The following is an 18,053-nucleotide window of genomic DNA, read 5'->3' on the forward strand; positions in this document are numbered from 1 at the left end:
GGAGGATTTCAGAGCTGGCACCAGTTGGGAATTAGGAGGGTGGGAGATTTGTTTATAGATGGGACTTTAGCGAGCTTGGGAGCATTGGAGGAAAAGTATGGGTTGCCCCGGGGAAATTTCTTGAGATATATGCAGGTGAGGGCGTTTACTAGACAACAGGTGAGGGAATTTCCGTTGCTCCCGACACAGGGGATTCAGGACAGAGTGCTTTCAGAAGTGTGGGTCGGAGAGGGCAAGGTGTCAGAGATATACCAAGAGATGAGGGAAGAGGGGGAGGAGTCGGTGGGCGAACTAAAAGGAAAGTGGTAAGAAGAACTAGGGGAGGAGATAGAGGAGGGTATGTGGGCTGATGCCCTAAGCAGGGTAAATTCCTCTTCCTCATGCGCCAGGCTTAGCCTGATTCAATTTAAGGTGCTACATAGAGCACACATAACGGGAGCAAGATTGAGCAGGTTCTTTGGAGTGGAGGACAGATGTGGGAGGTGTGGCGGGAGCCCGGCAAACCACGCACATATGTTTTGGGCGTGCCCGGCACTGGAAGGGTATTGGAAGGGAGTGACGGGAGTGATTTCGAAAGTGGTGAAGGCCCGGGTCAAACCAGGCTGGGGGTTAGCTCTATTTGGAGTTGCAGATGAGCCGGGAGTGCAGGAGGCGAAAGAGGCCGACGTTGTGGCCTTTGCGTCCCTAGTAGCCCGGCGCAGGATCCTACTCATGTGGAAGGAGGCGAAATCCCCCGGACTGGAGGCTTGGGTAAATGATATGGCGGGGTTCATTAAATTGGAGCAGATAAAGTTTGCCCTGAGAGGGTCGGCTCAAGGGTTCACCAGGCGGTGGCAGCCATTTCTCGACTACCTAGGGGAACATTAGAGGGAAGACAGATGACCAGCAGCAGCAACCCAGGGGGGAGGGGGGGGGTTTAGTTTAGTTTATGTCAAAAGATAATGGGGTTTTGTTATTTGTGTATTGTTAAAAATGTCTTTATTGTTACGTTTGCTTTGTAAGAGGGGAAAAATTGTTCTCTGGAAAAAATTTTCAATAAAATATATTTAAAAAAAATAGAATAACTCCAGGTAGCCAACGTTGGTCATGGCCAAACTTATTCATTAGGTTAAAATAGCATGATAATCATATGTCTCTCGTACTTTTCTGGTCTCTTCCACACTTTTGTTTTGACATCTGGATGTACCAGATCCAGGGAAACTTCGGTCTTCTATCCATCAATAATCCAGCAGGTCAGAGTCTCGTAGTCGTTTGTGTATGACATGATATCGAAATAAGAATTTTAAGAGCTTGGTTCCTAAAGTATCACCTGCGATCCTCTTCAATCCTTCCTTCACCTGCCTGAACAGCTCACTCTGCCAAACCATTTGAAGCTGGATTAAAAGGCACGGTATTCCATTCCTTTGCATAAACTCTTGGAACGACTCACTCGTAAATGCTGTACCTTTATCGGAAACAAGAGAATCCGGTAATCATGTTGCAACAACTTCTCGTAGCTTCTCTATGGGTTTTTTTTTTATTCGTTCATGGGATGTGGCGTTGCAGGCTGTGCCAGCATTTATTGCCCATCCCTAATTGCCCTTGAGGGGACAGTTAAAAGTCAACCACATTACTGTGGGCCTAGAGTCACATGCAGGCCAGACCAGGTAAGGACGGCAGATTTCCTTCCCTAAAGGACATGAGGGAACCAGATGGGTTTTTACGACAATCGACAATGGTTTCATTTTAACTCTAGATTTCTTATTGAATTCAAATTTCACAATCTGCAGTGGCAGGACTTGAACCTGGCTCCCCCGAGCATTACTCTAGGTCCCTGGTTTACTAGTCCAGTGACAACACTATGCCATCGCCTCCCCTGGGACATCAGCAGGAACTGTAATACTGCTCATAATGCATACTTCTAACCAGTTAGAAGGGGCATCCATGATGACTAAAAAAAAAAAACAATGACCCCATGAAAGGACCTACAAAATCCACATGAAGTCTCTACCAAGGATGTTCAGGCCACTCCCAAGGATGTAACGGTGCTCGTGGCACCAGCTTCTGGTAAGATTGACATGCAGAACAGGCTTTCATTTTGTTCTCCAAATCCTGGTCCCCAAATTAGGCCACAAACATACAACACGGTAGCACAGTTGCTTCACAGCTTCAGGGTCCCAGGTTTGATTCCCGGCTTGGGTCATTGTCTGTGTGGAGTCTACACGCTCTTCCCGTGTCTGCATGGGTTACTCCTGGTGCTCCAGTTTCCTCCTACAGTCCAAAGATTTGAAGGTTAGGCGAATTGGCCACGCTAAATTGCCCTTAGTGTCCAAAAAGGTTAGGTGGGTTGCGGGGATAGGGTGGAGGTGTGGGCTTAGGTAGGGTGATCTTTCGAAGGGCCGGTGCAGACTCGATGGGCCGAATGGCCTCCTTCTGCACTGTAACTTCTATGACTGCTGGACCTTTCATTCAAGAGGAACCTGGATGACCCTCCTGAATTTCATCCATTACTTGCAAACGACCGGGGATGGGACGACCACTCTCAGCCTCCACAGTATGCAGCCACCCTGCACACTTAACGTCTCTTTGCGCTTCACAGAAGGCTTCAACCCACCATCTTCTATGACGGGTGGCCATTCTTGCATCAGAAATATTTTAACTTGTGACAGAATGGGATCTCTGTCCACTGCTTAATTTGTTTAGCACTCTTTGCCGATTGGGCAAGTTTCTCTAATGGTCTCAGGACGACGATACCTGGCAAATCCGATAAAGGGAGACTACTTGATGTGTCCTTCCTTGCCCTGTACATGATGCTGTACTGATACACTGACAATGTAGCGCCCAGCGCTGTATTCTTACTGACGTCATGGGAGGAATACATACTGACTCACTGAAAAGACTCATCAACTGCTTGTGGTCAGTACATATGGTGAATGAACGATCATAAAGATACTGATGGAATCTTTTTGCCACAGAAACAATAACTTTCTTTATCTAACTGTGAATACCCCTTTGCAGACTTTGATAGGGTTCTAGATGCAAAACCAATGGGTTTTTTGGTCCCGTCCTCCATTGTTTGAGAAAGTACCACCCCTACAGAACAAGGCGAGGAATTGCACGACAGGGTAAGTTCTGTCTGGATCAAAATGGATGAGAAGATTTTGATTGCAGCAGCATTTCCACTTCTTTGAAAGCTCTCTTCTGTGCAAACAATTGCTTCCGTTTGGTTTCTTTGTGCAGAAGTAGGTACAGTGGAGCCAACACTCCGACAGGTCTGGCAAAAGTTTTCCATAATATTTTATCGAACACACAAAAGACCTGAGCTCAGACACATTGCTGAACCCCAGAGCTTCCTTAAATCGCTTAAACTTTTCCTTTCTCAGGAGATAAGCATGGACCAGTGATTCTGTGGCCTAGTTCCACACTCGGTGCCTGAAAAATGCACTTGCTCCACCTCAAGACACAGTTGCCCCTCTGAAAACCTTTTTAAAACTCGATCCAGGTTACTGAGGTGCACCTTAGTCATACCCAAAACTAAAATGTCATCCAAGTAGACTGCAACAGGAGGAATGTCTTGTGACAGGTTGTCCACCATCCTTGGAGGATATGCCAAAAACTAAATTTGAACAACCCTTTATGCGTGTTGATGGTCACGTACTGCTTTGAATCTTCCTCTAGCAAGAGCCTTTGATATGCCTGCCTCATGTCCCATTTAGAAAACACCTTGCCTCCTGCAAGGGTTGAAAACAGATCCTCGACAACAGGTAAGTGTCCAGCATGGAAACCTGATTAATGGTAAGTTTGTAATCCGCACACAGCACCATCACTTTTAAGAACAGTGATAATCTAAGATGCCCAACGTGAAAACTAAATGGGCTCTATGATTCCTAGCCTTTGCAGGCGCTCAAACTGCTCCTTCACTTGACTTTCACAGTGTAGAGAACTGTCCTCTGTTCGAAAAAATGAGGAGTAGCCTAAGGATCTATGAAAAATGTAACTGTAATGCCCCACAATGCACCCAGTTCATCTTTGAAAACCTCAGGATATTTCTAAATGCCATCCTGTATCATTTCTGTGCTTTATCTCAGGGATTTTCAGGTCATGACATGCGGGTGGGGACAGGTGAGTGTCAGGAGGGTCGCTGACCGATCATTTCCACGATGGTCTCGATCATGGGAAAAGTGCCCAACAGCCGCTACTGGCTTTTAAATTGAGAATGGCGGCTGCTGTCACCTTTTAAACTAAACAAAATTAAGTTCTGTGCCATCTTCCAGCCAGAAGCGACTGCAATGAGCAGGTCACGCATCCTACACATACACTTGACGTCAAGCACCCCCCATGTACGTGCTTTTGGCGCTAAATCAGAGGAGAGCTGCTTCCATTTCATAGTTGCTAGCAAGCAAGGAGAGGACTGTGAAGATGGGTTGTTTTCTTAAAAGTAAGAGACAGCCAGAGACCGACTGGACAAGATCTCACAACAGCAGGACAGAGGAGTACTGGCAAATGAGAGGAGAAGTTTCAGATTTTGAAGAGAAGTGTTGGGTGAAAAATTCCTTTTGGAGGTCGAGACCACAAGAGTCAGTTATAAAACTTACAGCTGACTCCAAATTAAAAAACTATGCTGTAGCTGCCAACATTAAAACATGACAAAAGCCCATGAAGCGGTCAGCATCTCTCAAGAGAATCCAGTGCGGAGTAAAGCAAGCATTTTGTTGTTCTTGCCCTTCATGAAGACCTACATTGGCAAGGTTGGATTTTCAGTTTTCATAAAGATGAAAACGGCACAAAGGATCTGGCTGATGCCTGCACCCGATATGCACATTGCCTGCCCTCTGCTCCTTTAAACCTGATTCAAGTGAGATTGTGAGCGGACCAAGCAGGCTCCCCTTTCGCGTTATAGGTAAGCGAATGTGGAGTGTGTCACAAGGTCGGCCGGTTGGCAAAGTGGGTCCTGGGGAAAGAGAGTTTGCAAAACACTGCTTTATCTCACCCCAATTCAATTGAATTTTCCCGAGCCAGCATGCCCTAGTAGACTAGGCCCATGCGTTTTTACTATCAGGAGACGTGCTCTTGCTTCTTGTCACACACAATGTCTTACGGGTATGCGGCGTATGGTTGATTCCTGCCAGAGTACGGGCTAGTGCCTGCTCAGAGCCCCAAATCTTTCTGAAGGTCTCCTCGCTGATTACCAATACAGAAATTCCTGTGTCACCTCCAACTCGATTTACTGCCCATTGACCTCCACTGTAGCATAAATAGGCTCTGCATGCCCCTCACTCGTATTAAACATGTCATAATGGTGACTCTCTGTTTGCTCTGAGCTTTCCAAGTGATGCACTGTCGACGGAGGCCTCCTTGCATTTGAAGTTCCCTGATTAATGTTCGACTTTCACTTCGCACCCCAGCAGTTCTTCGCTAAATAACCCTTCTTGTTGCCTTGGTGCAAACAGCGTTCATAAGTTAACAATTATTTGCATCGAGTGACCCTCCAGCACCCAAAACACTCCACTGTCTTCACCTTTTTACTTGCAGCTTCTTTTTCTACTTGATGCAGTGCACCTGCCTACATGCCACCATTGGCCGTTGGAATACCTTTTGCACTATTGGCAGCCATTTCCATGCCCCGAGAAATTTCTAGATCTTTCTTAAAAGTAAGTATGGTTTCTCCCCACAAACCTCAATGAACGTTGTCCTTGTTAATGCCCAAACCAGTCTGTCCTGAAGTATGTCTTCCAAAACTGCCCCAAACTCGCAATGTTCCCCGAGAGGTAGCGCAATTCAGCAACCATGTTAGCGACAGACCGTCTCATGTTCAGAAAATGACTAAGGAATTTGAAATGTCGTACAATTACTGAAGGCTTAGGAGTGTGTGATTCTGATCTAGTGTAACTAAATCTGATGAAATGTCCCTTTGTTTCCGTGGTGCAACTAAATTTCTCACTAGCTTTAAGTCTTACACACTCAGGAGAAGTGAGTGCTTTCTAGCCTAGTCTGCAATCCCATTTGCCATGAAAAGCTCTGTAACCTTTCCACATATCCAGTCCAGTTCTTGGTCTCTTCCACAAACTTACTGATAGACCCAAACAAAGCCATGGTGCTGCGAGCTTGCCTTCCATCTGTAAACTTAGCCAAACTGTGTGTTGAACTTGCTGAAACTTAACTTTGTTTTTATTCCCCTTGCCAAAAAGATATGGTAACTTGACCACAAAATTAATCAAAACACGTTGATCTTTAATGTGTGGACTCAAAAACAGGAGCAGAGTAAACATCTAAATAATAGTTGTCACGACCCACTGGACTGGGGGCAGTCGATTCCAGCCCCACTCGACCTCGAGTCACAACACAAGTGAACATATCTTAAAATACCCGAGGACCTTGGTTGATCCCAATAAACTGCAGTCACCAGGTTTGTAAATTTAACACAAGTGACCTTTTATAATTAAACAGTGAAATAATTAAACTGACCCAAAACATAACTGCGTTCCTAATACCTCTTTCCCAGTCGTTCCATTCAAGCAACATGGAGGGATAGGGTGGTGGAAAGGCAAGAAAAATTACAAAAGTAAAAAGGATAAAAGATCCCCGATGCGCTCTGATGATTTTCAGTTCAAGTATTTCAGGTGTTCAAGCTTTCGCTTGGATGTTTCTTCCTTCTAAGCTTGAGGGTTTTCGCTGGCAAAGCTGTCTACTTTCTTTGTAGATTTAAGATCATTTTGACTATATAAAAGATGTGCCAGGCACTCGCTGGCTTTAGAACAAAGCAATCCTTTCCTTCAGCAGAGAGTGAGCGACCAAGCCAGTCCCTAGCCAACCAGCCCATCGAACAGACTTCCTCCAAAGCTGGTTGTAAGATTCTCTCAGCACTCATGAGTCTGTATTCTGCTCTCCAAAAACAAATCTTGAACACACTGTCCTGACCAGCATAGGCCCTCTGCTTAAAGGCACATTCTGAGTCCACAGACCAAAAATAATAAAATAAAACTAAAGAAATGGGAATAAAGGGAAATCAAAAGGAAGGAAGGACTATCAACAGTAACTGAGTAGAATGAGAACGGCAGTTAAATACAGATATGTACAAGTAACAACTAAGGACAGAACTTACTGATGACATCAGCAACAGATTTAAATAAGATGTATAATAATGTTGTGAACAGACAACATCCTGACCGACTGAAGATTTTTTTCTACAAGGAAATTATTGAAGATACTGTCCTTAAGTCACAATGCTGATTACTTGCTTAATACAAATGTGTGCAAACCACCATTTGTGGCAAATGTCTCTGGGGTGGTTTGGAAGGATTCAGTACAACAACCACTACATTGTGGTAACCTTATATAGACAGAATGGTTCATGTTCCAAATCATATTTGTAAATCATCTTGCAGGTGTCATATTATAGAAGTCGCTCCTGTGAGTTGAAGATGGTGCATTTGCCAAAGTATGAAAGTATCTAATAAATGCAGATTCTGGGGTATTAATATGGAGATGGAACATCCAAACTGTTACTGCACCAGCATTTATGGGGCACTCGCGTTCTAATCTCGAGTGTGTGTAGAATCAGGTGAAAGAAGGTCCATACTTAGCACTTGACACAGAATGGTTTAAAGAGTTTCCTTTGTCCATTCATGGAACATTGGCTTGGTGACATTTGAGAACACAGGACCTGGCAGGATAGATGCTTTTGGCTATCTGGACGAGTTCTGCCTGAGTGGTTGTGTAACTGGCTTCAAGGACACTAGCGTTTGTTCGATGGTCCTCCCAATGAATCTAGAGCATGTAGCGGAGACATTTCTGATGTAATTTCTCTGATACGGTTATGTGTTGCTGGTACACAGTCCAGGTCTTCCACGGGAGTGGAATGGTGATAACTCCAGAAGTGCTAATATACAGAGGAGGTATGTGTTGTCAAACAACAACTGCTGTAGTTCATAGAAGGCTAAGCTCATGCAGCTGATCCTGTGCCGGATCTCGTCAATAATGATCGTTTGAGCGGGGGGGCTGCCAAGCTATGTGAAGTGCTCACCATATTCCAGAATCGCTCATTCGACACTGGCGACACGGTGGCAAAGTGGTTAGCACTGCTGCCTCCTAGCGTCAGCGACGCGGGTTCGATTCCAACCTAGAGCCTGCACGTTCTCCAGGTATCTGTGTGGGTTTCCTCCAGGTCCAAAGATGTGCAGATTAGGTGGATTGGCCATGTTAAATTTCCCCTTAGTGTCCAAAGATATGCAGGTTAACGGAGGTTATGTGGATAGGGCGGGCCCGTGGGTGCTGTTTTTGAGGGCCGGTGCAAATACAATGGGCCAAATCGCTTCCTTCTGCATTATATGGATTCTATGGATCTATGAACATATATGAAAGGTGGACCGTTTGGTTGACCAGGTCTGGGTTGATAAAGAGTTTTGTTTTGGCAGCATTCAAGGATAGGTTGAATTCAAGCTAGCATTCAAGCTAGGGCGGCATGGTGGCACAGTGGTTAGCACTGCTGCCTCACTGCACAGAGGATCCGGGTTCACTGTCCATGTGGAGTTTGCACATTCTCCCCGTGTCTGCGTGGGTCTCACCCCCACAACACAGATGTGCAGGGTAGGCCAATTGGCCACACTAAATTGCCCCTTAATTGGAAAAAGGATAGGCCAAGCTCCTCATATGCAGAATTGAAGAGTGGCTTGCAAATCTGGTGTAAATAAACAATACCGCACTCCCTACACAACTGCAGATCATGTATATCTATAGTGGTCAATTTAGTTTTATCAAAGAGGAGACTGAGGTTGGAGTACTTTAGGTTACATCGAGGAACGAGGCAGGGGTGCCCCCTGTCCCCCCCCCTGCTGTTTGCCCTGGCAATCGAGCTGCTGGCCATGGCTTTGAGGGAGTCCAGAAACTGGAGGGGGCTGGTTGGTGGAGAGGAGCTTTCGCTACTTGGGCATTCAGGTGGCTAAGAGTTGGGATGCTCTGCACAAGCTCAATTTAGCATGGCTGGCGGATCAGATGGAGGAGGACTTTAAGAGGTGGGACATGCTGCTTTCCCTGGCAGGCAGGGTGCAGTCCGTGAAGATGACGGTCCTCCCCAGGTTCTTGTTCGTCTCCCAGTGCCTTCCCATCCTCATCCCCAAGTCCTTTTTCAAGTGGGTAAACAGGATTATTACGGGATGTATGTGGGCAAACAAGACCCTGCGTGTTAAGAGACTGTTCTTAGAGGGCAGTCGGGGTGGGGGTGGGCTGGTGCTGCTGAACTTTTGCAGCTAATATTGGGCAGCGAATATATCCATGATTTGGAAGTGGGTAGTAGAGGAGGGGGGGGGGGGGGGGGGGGCATGGAAGCGGCTGGAGGTGGCGTCTTGCAGGGATACTAGCCTGAGGCATTGATGATGGCTCCGCTGCCGCTCCCGCCGACACGGTACACCACGAGCCCGGTGGTGGCGGCGACATTGAGGATCTGGGGTCAGTGGAGACGGCACAGCGGGGAGGCAAGGGCTTCAGTCTGGACCCCGATACGGAACAATCACAGGTTAGTTCCAGGTAGAATAGATGGTGGGTTCCTAAGCTGGCACAGAGCGGGTATCAAAAGGATGGGGGACTTGTTTATTGATGGGACTTTGCTAGTCTGAGGGCGCTGAAGGAGAAATTTGGGTTGCCCCCAGGGAATACCTTTAGGTACATGCAGGTTTGGGCGTTCGTGATAAAGCAGGTGGGGGAATTTCCATTGTTACCTACCCGGAGGATAAAGGACAGGGTGGTCTCGGGCGTGTGGGTAGGGGTTGGCAAGGTATCATACATATACCAGGAGCTGCATGAGGCAGAGGAGGCCTCGGTGGAAGAGCTGAAGGGCAAGTGGGAGGAGCTGGGTGAGGAGCTAGATGAGGGCCTGTGGGCTGACGCCCTGGGCAGGGTCAATTCCTCCTCATCTTGCGCCAGGCTTAGCCTGATTCAGTTTAAGGTGGTGCACCGGGCGCATATGACAGTGGCGAGAATGAGTAAGTTCTTTGGGGTGGAGGACAGGTGTGTGAGGTGTTCAGGGGGCCCAGCAAACCATGTCCATATGTTTTGGGCATGCCCTGCACTGACAGAATTTTGGAAAGGCTTTGCAAAGGCTATGTCGAAGGTTTTGGGCACTCGGGTAAAACCGAGCTGGGGGATAGTGATATTTGGGGTGTCAGATGATCCGGGAGTGAAGGAGTCGAAAGAGGCCGGAGTTCTGGCCTTTGCCTCCTTGGTAGCCCGGAGGCGGTTCTTGTTAATGTGGAGGGACGCGAAACTCCCCAAGTGTAGAGGCTTGGGTCAGTGACATGGCTGGATTTTTCAGGTTGGAGAGGATAAAAAGTTTGCCTTGCGAGGGTCCTTACAGGGTTCTCCAGGCGGTGGCAACCGTTACTTGACTTTATCGCGGAACCTTAAGAGGTCAGCAGCAGCAGCAAACCAAAAGGGGGGGGGGGAGAAATAGATTTTATTTGTAAAGGGCAGATACCCCACCTTGTTTTTCTAATTTGTTACGTTGTTTTCTTAATTACTATGCTTTTTGTTGTTTTCTTTTTGTAGTGGTTTGTAAAAATTATTGAAAATTTTTGAATAAAAACAAATTTTAAAAAAGAAAACTAGGATATAGCACAGCTTTAAAATAAGGGGTCTCCCGTTTAAGACTGAGTTGAGGGATAATTTCTTCTCTTTTGGGTTGTTCGTCTTTATCCTCTCCCACAGAGAGCAGTGGTGCCCGGGTCATTGAATATATTCAAGGCTTAGTTAGACAATTTTTTGATCTAAGGGAGTCAATGGTTAAGAGGAGCAAGCAGGAAAGTGGAGAGGAGACCAAATCAGATCAGCCATGATCTTATTCAATGGCAGAGCAGGGTCAGTTGGCCAAATGGCCTAGTTTTGGTCACATTCCTTAGGATCTTATGACCAAGGCCAGGTATTCCTACTCTCAGTTAAAAAAGGGAAGACTCCAAGGTTCTCTGCATATCTTTGGACTGTGGGAGGAAATCCACGCAGGCACAGGGAGAGCGTGCAAACTCCACTCTGATAGTTACCCAAGGTTGGGATCGAACCTGGGTCCTTGGTGCTGTGACACCGCAGTGCTAACTACTTTACAACTGCCATTCCAGGCATTATTCAAAATTACGGTATACAGATTCTGACTACTAAATGGAAAAGTCTATATATTTAATTCCAGCTCATCAGTATGCACCTCTTCAGTCTACCCTCTCAAATAACCTGAACCCAGGCAATCAATAACCCTCCAATTCCATGGCAACTACCAAATGAATAGGTCAATGAAGGACACATACACAATAGAGCACGAGATGGAAATCTATATAAGTTGTGCATTTGGAACATTCTTTCATCCGGTACAATTTTATAAACAAAAAGCAAGGCTGCTCTGACAACTCTTTTGAAAGAGTTGCACACAATAATGAAAAATAAGATCAAGCCAACCATGTTGAAAATGATTTTGGATTCCCAAAATTTAAAAAAAAAATACAGATTCCCTTTATATCCAGAAAGCAATTTCAGAACATCTTTTAAAATCATTTTTTTATATATCTCCCAATCAAGGACAAAAGACTTGCAATTGCCATGACTAAAAATATATCCTAACTATTTGCAATAACACATTAAAGGGTTAAATGTCTCTAATACTATTTTATGAATTAAGTCTTTTTTTGGTGATGATCACGATGTAGTATTTTAGGACTGAATAATGGCAGTAGCCGGGAGTGTTCATAACTAACCATGCACACAGTTGCAGTCTGAGGTTGTGCCAAGTAGTACAATCATTTGTCCACTTATCATATAAATTACAAACACAGGTTAGCATTAGGTAATAAACGCTGACTTATTTTTAGTAAACAACTGTTGAATTTTAATCTTGATTCTTAATCTTTTCATGCATAAATTTCCAAGCAAATAGATAACAAGTAGCTCATCAGTCATCAATAAAAGTCAGTGTCACGAGGAACTATACCGGTCTGAGCCCCCACTGGAGGAGGGAGGGATGGGTCGCTTCCTGGACCGGCTGGGGTTTCCGAGGGTGGAGGAGGGGCAGGTGGCGGGGTTGGGGGCGCCGGTTGGGTTGGAGGAGTTGGTCAAAGGGATAGGGAACATACAGGCGGGGAAGGCACCGGGGCCGGATGGGTTCCCGGTTGAATTTTACAAGAAGTATTCGGACCTGCTGGGCCCGCTGTTGGTAAGGACCTTCAACGAGGCAAGGGAAGGGGGGGGGCTCTGCCCCCGACGATGTCTAGAGCACTGATTTCCCTGATCCTGAAGCGGGACAAGGATCCACTACAGTGTGGGTCATATAAACCGATCTCACTCCTAAATGTAGATGCAAAGTTACTGGCAAAGAGTTTGGCCATGAGGATAGAGGACTGTGTGCCGCAGGTCATACACAAGGATCAGACGGGGTTCATGAAAGGGCGGCAGTTGAATACTAATGTACGGAGGCTCTTGAATGTTATAATGATGCCGGCAATGGAAGGGGAGGCGGAGATAGTGGCGGCGATGGATGCGGAGAATGCCTTTGATAGGGTGGAATGGGGGTACCTGTGGGAGGTGTTGAAAAGGTTTGGGTTCGGGGAGGGGTTAGTCAGGTGGGTGAGGCTGCTATATGAGGCCCTGGTGGCAAGTGTGGCCATGAACAGAAGGAGATCAGAGTATTTCCGGCTACACCGGGGGGCGAGGCAGGGGTGTCCCCTGTCCCCCCTGCTCTTTGTGCTGGCGATTGAACCCCTGGCCATGGCGTTGAGGGAGTCGAGGAACTAGTGCAGGGTGGGGAGGAGCATCGGGTGTCGCTCTATGCGGATGATTTGCTGCTATATGTGGCGGACCCGGTGGGGGGAATGCCGGAGGTGATGAGGATCCTTCGGGAGTTTGGAGATTTCTCCGGGTACAAGCTTAATATGGGGAAGAGCGAGTTGTTCGTGGTGCACCCAGGGGACCAGGAGAGGGGGATTTGTGAGCTCCCGCTAAAAAGGGCAGAGCGGAGTTTCAGGTACCTGGGGGTCCAGGTGGCTAGGAGCTGGGGGCCCTACATACACTTAACTTCACAAGGCTGGTGGAGCAGATGAAGGAGGAGTTTAAGAGGTGGGAAGTGCTGCCACTCTCCCGGCGTGTAGGGTGCAGTCAGTTAAAATGACGGTGCTCCCGAGGTTTTTGTTCCTGTTCCAATGCCTCCCCATCCTGATCCCCAAGGCCTTCTTCAGGCGGGTTAACAGGAGTGTTATGGGGTTTTGTGGGCGCAGAAGACCCCGAGGGTGAGGAGGGTGTTCCTGGAGCGGTGCAGGGATAGGGGGGGGTTGGCGCTGCCTAACCTCTGTGGGTATTATTGGGCCGCCAACGTGGCGATGGTGCGTAAGTGGGTGATGGAGGGGGATGAGGTGGCATGGAAGAGACTGGAGATGGCGTCCTGTGTGGGCACGAGCCTGGAGGCGCTGGTGACGGCACCGCTGCCGCTTCCTCCAACGAGGTATACCACGAGCCCAGTGCTGGCAGCTACCCTCAAAGTTTGGGTGCAATGGAGACGTCACAAGGGGGAGGTGGGGGCCTCGGTGTGGTCCCCGAATCGGGGGAACCACCGGTTTGTCCCGGGGAGGATGGCCAGAGGATTCCTGAGCTGGCACAGGGCAGGTATTAGAAGGGTCGGGGGGTGGGGAGAGATGGGGGATGGTTCATTTTTCTTTAGGGGGCATGTATATTTGCCTTCGTGTTGATGAAGGCTGTTAATTTATTATTTATGTATGGGGGGGGGGGGTTTGTTCTTTTCTTTCTGTATTTTGTTGTTGATATTTTGTGAAAATTTGAATAAAAATTATTTTTAAAAAATAAATAAAAGTCAGTGTCACTATGGCACAGGGCCCATTCAGCCCATCGAGTCCATGCAACGTGATCCTTGCTCTCCTCCATCATGGCTCAACTGGTCAGGCAAGTGTAAAGCGAGCTACAAAAGCTTTTGGGCGAGTTCTACTCTGTCCTAGTTAGCTGATCGATCCAATCTTCGGCTCAGTGCCCTTGGGCTACTGAAAAGAAAATCAACCACACTCACTCTTCACGGCTAGCCATTTACACCTACTGTATTCTTATGCAACTTGTATCAATTGAGGACGAGATCGGGCTCAGCTTTGGAGCTTATGTGGCTAAATAGGGTACAGTCACTTCTTACCCAGGTAAAAATACAATCACTTGGTTGAGATACTGAATGAAAGCCAGTCCTGCAGAAGCCGACAATTTCAGAACATAAAACCTTAATTAATAGATATAAAAGAACATATTGTGGAGTGATTTTAAAGCTGTAAATCTAAATTTATTGTTGAAACCCACTTGTTACTTCAGTAAGTATGTGCTTATGTTAAATATACAAACTGTGAAAAATCAATGTAAATGAGGAATAATTAATGACATTATGAATGCAATTCCTCAGCAAAATTCCATCTGTACAGTTTGCAGTTATCTACAAAAACAGTGAGATTAACTGCACAAAATATGATTCTAAATGATTTTCTTTCATTGTTTGGTAAACCTGGAGCCAATGTCAGCACAATCACCAACACATATAAAGAAATAGTAAGAAGTCTTACAACACCAGGTTAAAGTCCAACAGGTGTGTTACGAATCACGAGGTTTCGGAGCACAGCTCCTTCCTCAGGTGAATAAAGAAACAGGATGGGAAAATCAGAATAAAGAACAGCAGACTGAGATACAAAACAAAATACTACCAAGAGTCAGCAGGTCTCCAGAGTCTGTGGATAGGGAACGCATTTTGGGTAGAGCGCCCTTATCAGAACATTATTCTCTCTACATATGCTGCCAGAGTTGCTTACTATTGCTAATATTTTCTGATTTTAATTTCAGATTTCCCCATTTGCAGTATCTCAATTAACAATCACTACTACTCAACAGTTGAAACTGTTCCATCTTTCAGTGGTTTGTTTTGCTCTCTCCACAATTTATTCCCCAATGTTATCCCATTTCATTTTTCCCTCTTCTACGTTGAAGACAAGAACTCAGACTGTGATAATATCCTGGCAGCTTACAGATACCTCAACTGTCTGACGATTGCTCACCCAGAGTGTGTCAGGAAAGGATTTGATCCCAAAGCCATAATAGCAATTTTGAACTTCTCCATTCATAAGCACGTTTGGGGGCACCAATCAAGAGCACCAACCCAGTTAGATATTATCCGGAATGCAGGAGCATCAAAACCACTCGAAAGATCTTCAATGTCCTGCCAAAGTCAGCCCAGACATGCATCAGACTAAGAACCTTCCTTATCCACAGGACTCATCAACAACATGATGACCGTAAATTTATGCAAGGGTTCTCCCAATCTCTGTAGCAAGATGTTTCTACAAATATTATCAACTGTGAAAAATCATAATGGTGGTTTATTGGCAGAACACACAAAAAGGACAGTGCAAATTGCAGATTAAAAGAACATCAAGTGGAAATTCAGGAATGTATCTTTCCACTGAGCCTTCAGGGAAGCTCAATTTGGATACAGGTCTCCATTTATATTGAAGAACACAGCCACCACGGTGGATCACTATGGTCGCTGTTTTCCATAGATGTCAACAATGGCCACGTGTACTAATACAGTTTTTTGCCAAACTTCTAACTCAAAGAGACCAACTGTCGCAACTGTCCGACCACACTTAACACAACTCTCAATGTCTCACTCGTGAGACTTAACCAGCTCTTATTCCGATCATGTGCATGTAAAATATTCAGCGCCATTCAATCTTTTTATAAACTCATGCATAAGTTATAAATAACAACACACAAATTGCAATAATCAAGCTAAAGTAACTACTCAAAACAAATAGGAATTAAAATTGTGTAGATGCATAGCGGGCCAAATATCACATAACCCTTGGCAGTAGTTACGACCAGCCCTCCAACAAAAAATAATTGGCACCAGTTTAACAAATCTTTTCATATTAGATTTTGCATAAACAATTGGAAAGTGATTTTTGTTCGTTACAATTCTCAGTGTGTGTTTTGCCGTCTGTGGTGTAATGGTGGTGCTGACCTTTAATACAGTCAGTAACCAGAACAGTAAAAGAAATCTGAGGGCAGATGTCATCCACAAGGCACGTTTACAACGCACGCCTATTGCCGCGCCTGTATTCACAATTACACCAATTAAAATAATAGTTTGTCAAATCAAGCAGCAGAAACGAGATTATTTGCTGCAAACTAAAACACGTTTGTCGTTACTGTGTTCGATTACCGGAGCACTCTATTTCCTAGCGGGACACACTGTACAATGTGATTTCGGTAGATACAGTTTTAAAAAAACCTAAATATCACACCCAGGGGTCAAATCAAAAACCTTTTGCTGGATTGCATTTGTGGGACTGAGAGGAGGGGAAAACAAACGTGTGCAGATTCGGAAGTTTGCATTCTGCAAGAGACTCGGTGCGAGAATAAAATGTAAAATAAAAACAAAGATGTCGGTGCAGAGACACGGCTGTAAACCCTGAACTTCAGGTGACCGGGCGCGGCTTTGACAAGGCAGTTCGTTGGACGTGAAGCCGACTGGAGTGGGAGGGGTGAGCCCCCTCGGGAGGACAGATCCTGGGGGCAGCCCTGACCTGAGCCCCTTCGAGAGGAAAGACTCTGGGGGGCAGCCATCTGAGCCCACTCGGGAGGAAAAACACGGCGGAAGGGCGCCTTGAACCGCTCGAACACATCCTCCCCCCCAAAAAAAAACACGGACAACAGAACCAGTCCCACACCAGGGCTTTCACTCAAAAGTTAACACATTTCAATAAAAGAGAGAGAGCCTGGGGTATTTACTATGAGCGAGGTGGAGGAGGAGAGCAGGAAACTGCTCCCCGCCATGGCCCTGACCGTGGCCCTGGCCTGCTCTGTCTGACCCCTCAGCGCGGTCAGGGCCCGGGCCGGGGCCACGGTCTCCCCTCCGCCCAGCCCCAGCCGCCTCTCCCCGGCCCCGGCCATTCCTCGTTCACCCACCGCCACCTCCAACCCTGGAGAGAGAATAAAAACAGCAAAGAAACGAGACATCTGGAAAACAAAAATACTAATAATATAATGTAAACAACCGACTGTCCCTCTCTGTCCTCCAGAATTATTCAAATCGTAAATTACTTATTCCTTTTTAAAATTTGAGAACATTAATGAAAAGGTTAAACAGTTTAAATTCCTCTCATCATCACCAACATGGCCGCCCGTTCGGTTCCTATTTGAAATAAGAAGCCCTGAGTGTCTTTGTCAGCTTCACCTCTGTCACCCTCACCCCAGCCCCGGCCCAGACCCGCGGCGGCCGCTCTCTCACTCAGCCCCAGCACTTACGCGAATAAGGCAGGCGCTTCGGCTGCTCCTGCTTTCTCCTGGGCATTTTCCTTCCTCCCCAACTCTTTTTTTTTTTTTAAACCATTTTCTCTTCACATTCTCCTCTTTTTATGTTTTGTTGTTGTAAATGCACACGAGCCAACAGTAATTAGTATATATTTTAAAGTGTGTGTGACATGTTATGTGTGTATAATATGTACCGCATTGTGTGTCTCTGTGCTGTGTCAGCCGCTGGAGGGGCTCCGAGCCGCACACAGGATGCACCTGGCCGGCCGTGGCCCCGGTGGGTGAGTGACTGTCTGTGACTGTGTGTGAAAGAGGAGGCAGGCAGTGTGAGGCTCTGCTACTCCAACCCTAACACTAATCTCGAGATCAAAGGGCAAGTGCAGGGACGGCAAGTAAAGGTGCCGCTCGGCTCGCAGGGATACATTCGAGACGAGCGCTATCCCCTTTGCTTTTGCAATTACAGACTGGGGGCAAAATAAAAACATTTAATCGTTTGCATATTGCAACTAACATGAAATGTATCAAATGTTTTAAAGGGACCCGTTGCCGCATAAAGTACACATTGTATTTAGTTTTGGAGGGGGGGGGGGGGAATCATTCATTTTTATTACGTGATTATAATCCGAAAAATGCTAAACTTGTCAAGTCGCACTCATCTACTTCGAGTCTTATGCATTCTGATTTTAAAATTGTAATTCTTTTGAAATAGGTGACTCTGGAAAATAAACATAATTCCTTGATGTTTGAAAATTATTTGC

General features: G+C 46.2%; 1 protein-coding gene across 6 annotated transcripts in view; it reads right to left on the reverse strand.

Moving 5' to 3' along the window:
- Positions 1 to 17,620, reverse strand: part of znf827 (zinc finger protein 827) — a 244,379-nt gene extending 226,759 nt beyond the window's left edge. For all 6 annotated transcript variants that reach the window (XR_011940162.1, XM_072496124.1, XM_072496125.1 and 3 more), the window contains exon 1: positions 17,290 to 17,620. Coding sequence is in view for 5 of the 6 variants with exons in the window: in XM_072496124.1 (XP_072352225.1) it covers positions 17,290 to 17,335 (46 nt within the window). In the remaining variant the exon portion in view is untranslated. The remainder of the gene's footprint in view (positions 1 to 17,289) is intronic.
- Positions 17,621 to 18,053: the final 433 nt, after the last annotated feature.

Source organism: Scyliorhinus torazame, chromosome 3 (genome assembly GCF_047496885.1).
Source record: "Scyliorhinus torazame isolate Kashiwa2021f chromosome 3, sScyTor2.1, whole genome shotgun sequence".
In the NCBI taxonomy this organism is placed as follows: domain Eukaryota; kingdom Metazoa; phylum Chordata; class Chondrichthyes; order Carcharhiniformes; family Scyliorhinidae; genus Scyliorhinus; species Scyliorhinus torazame.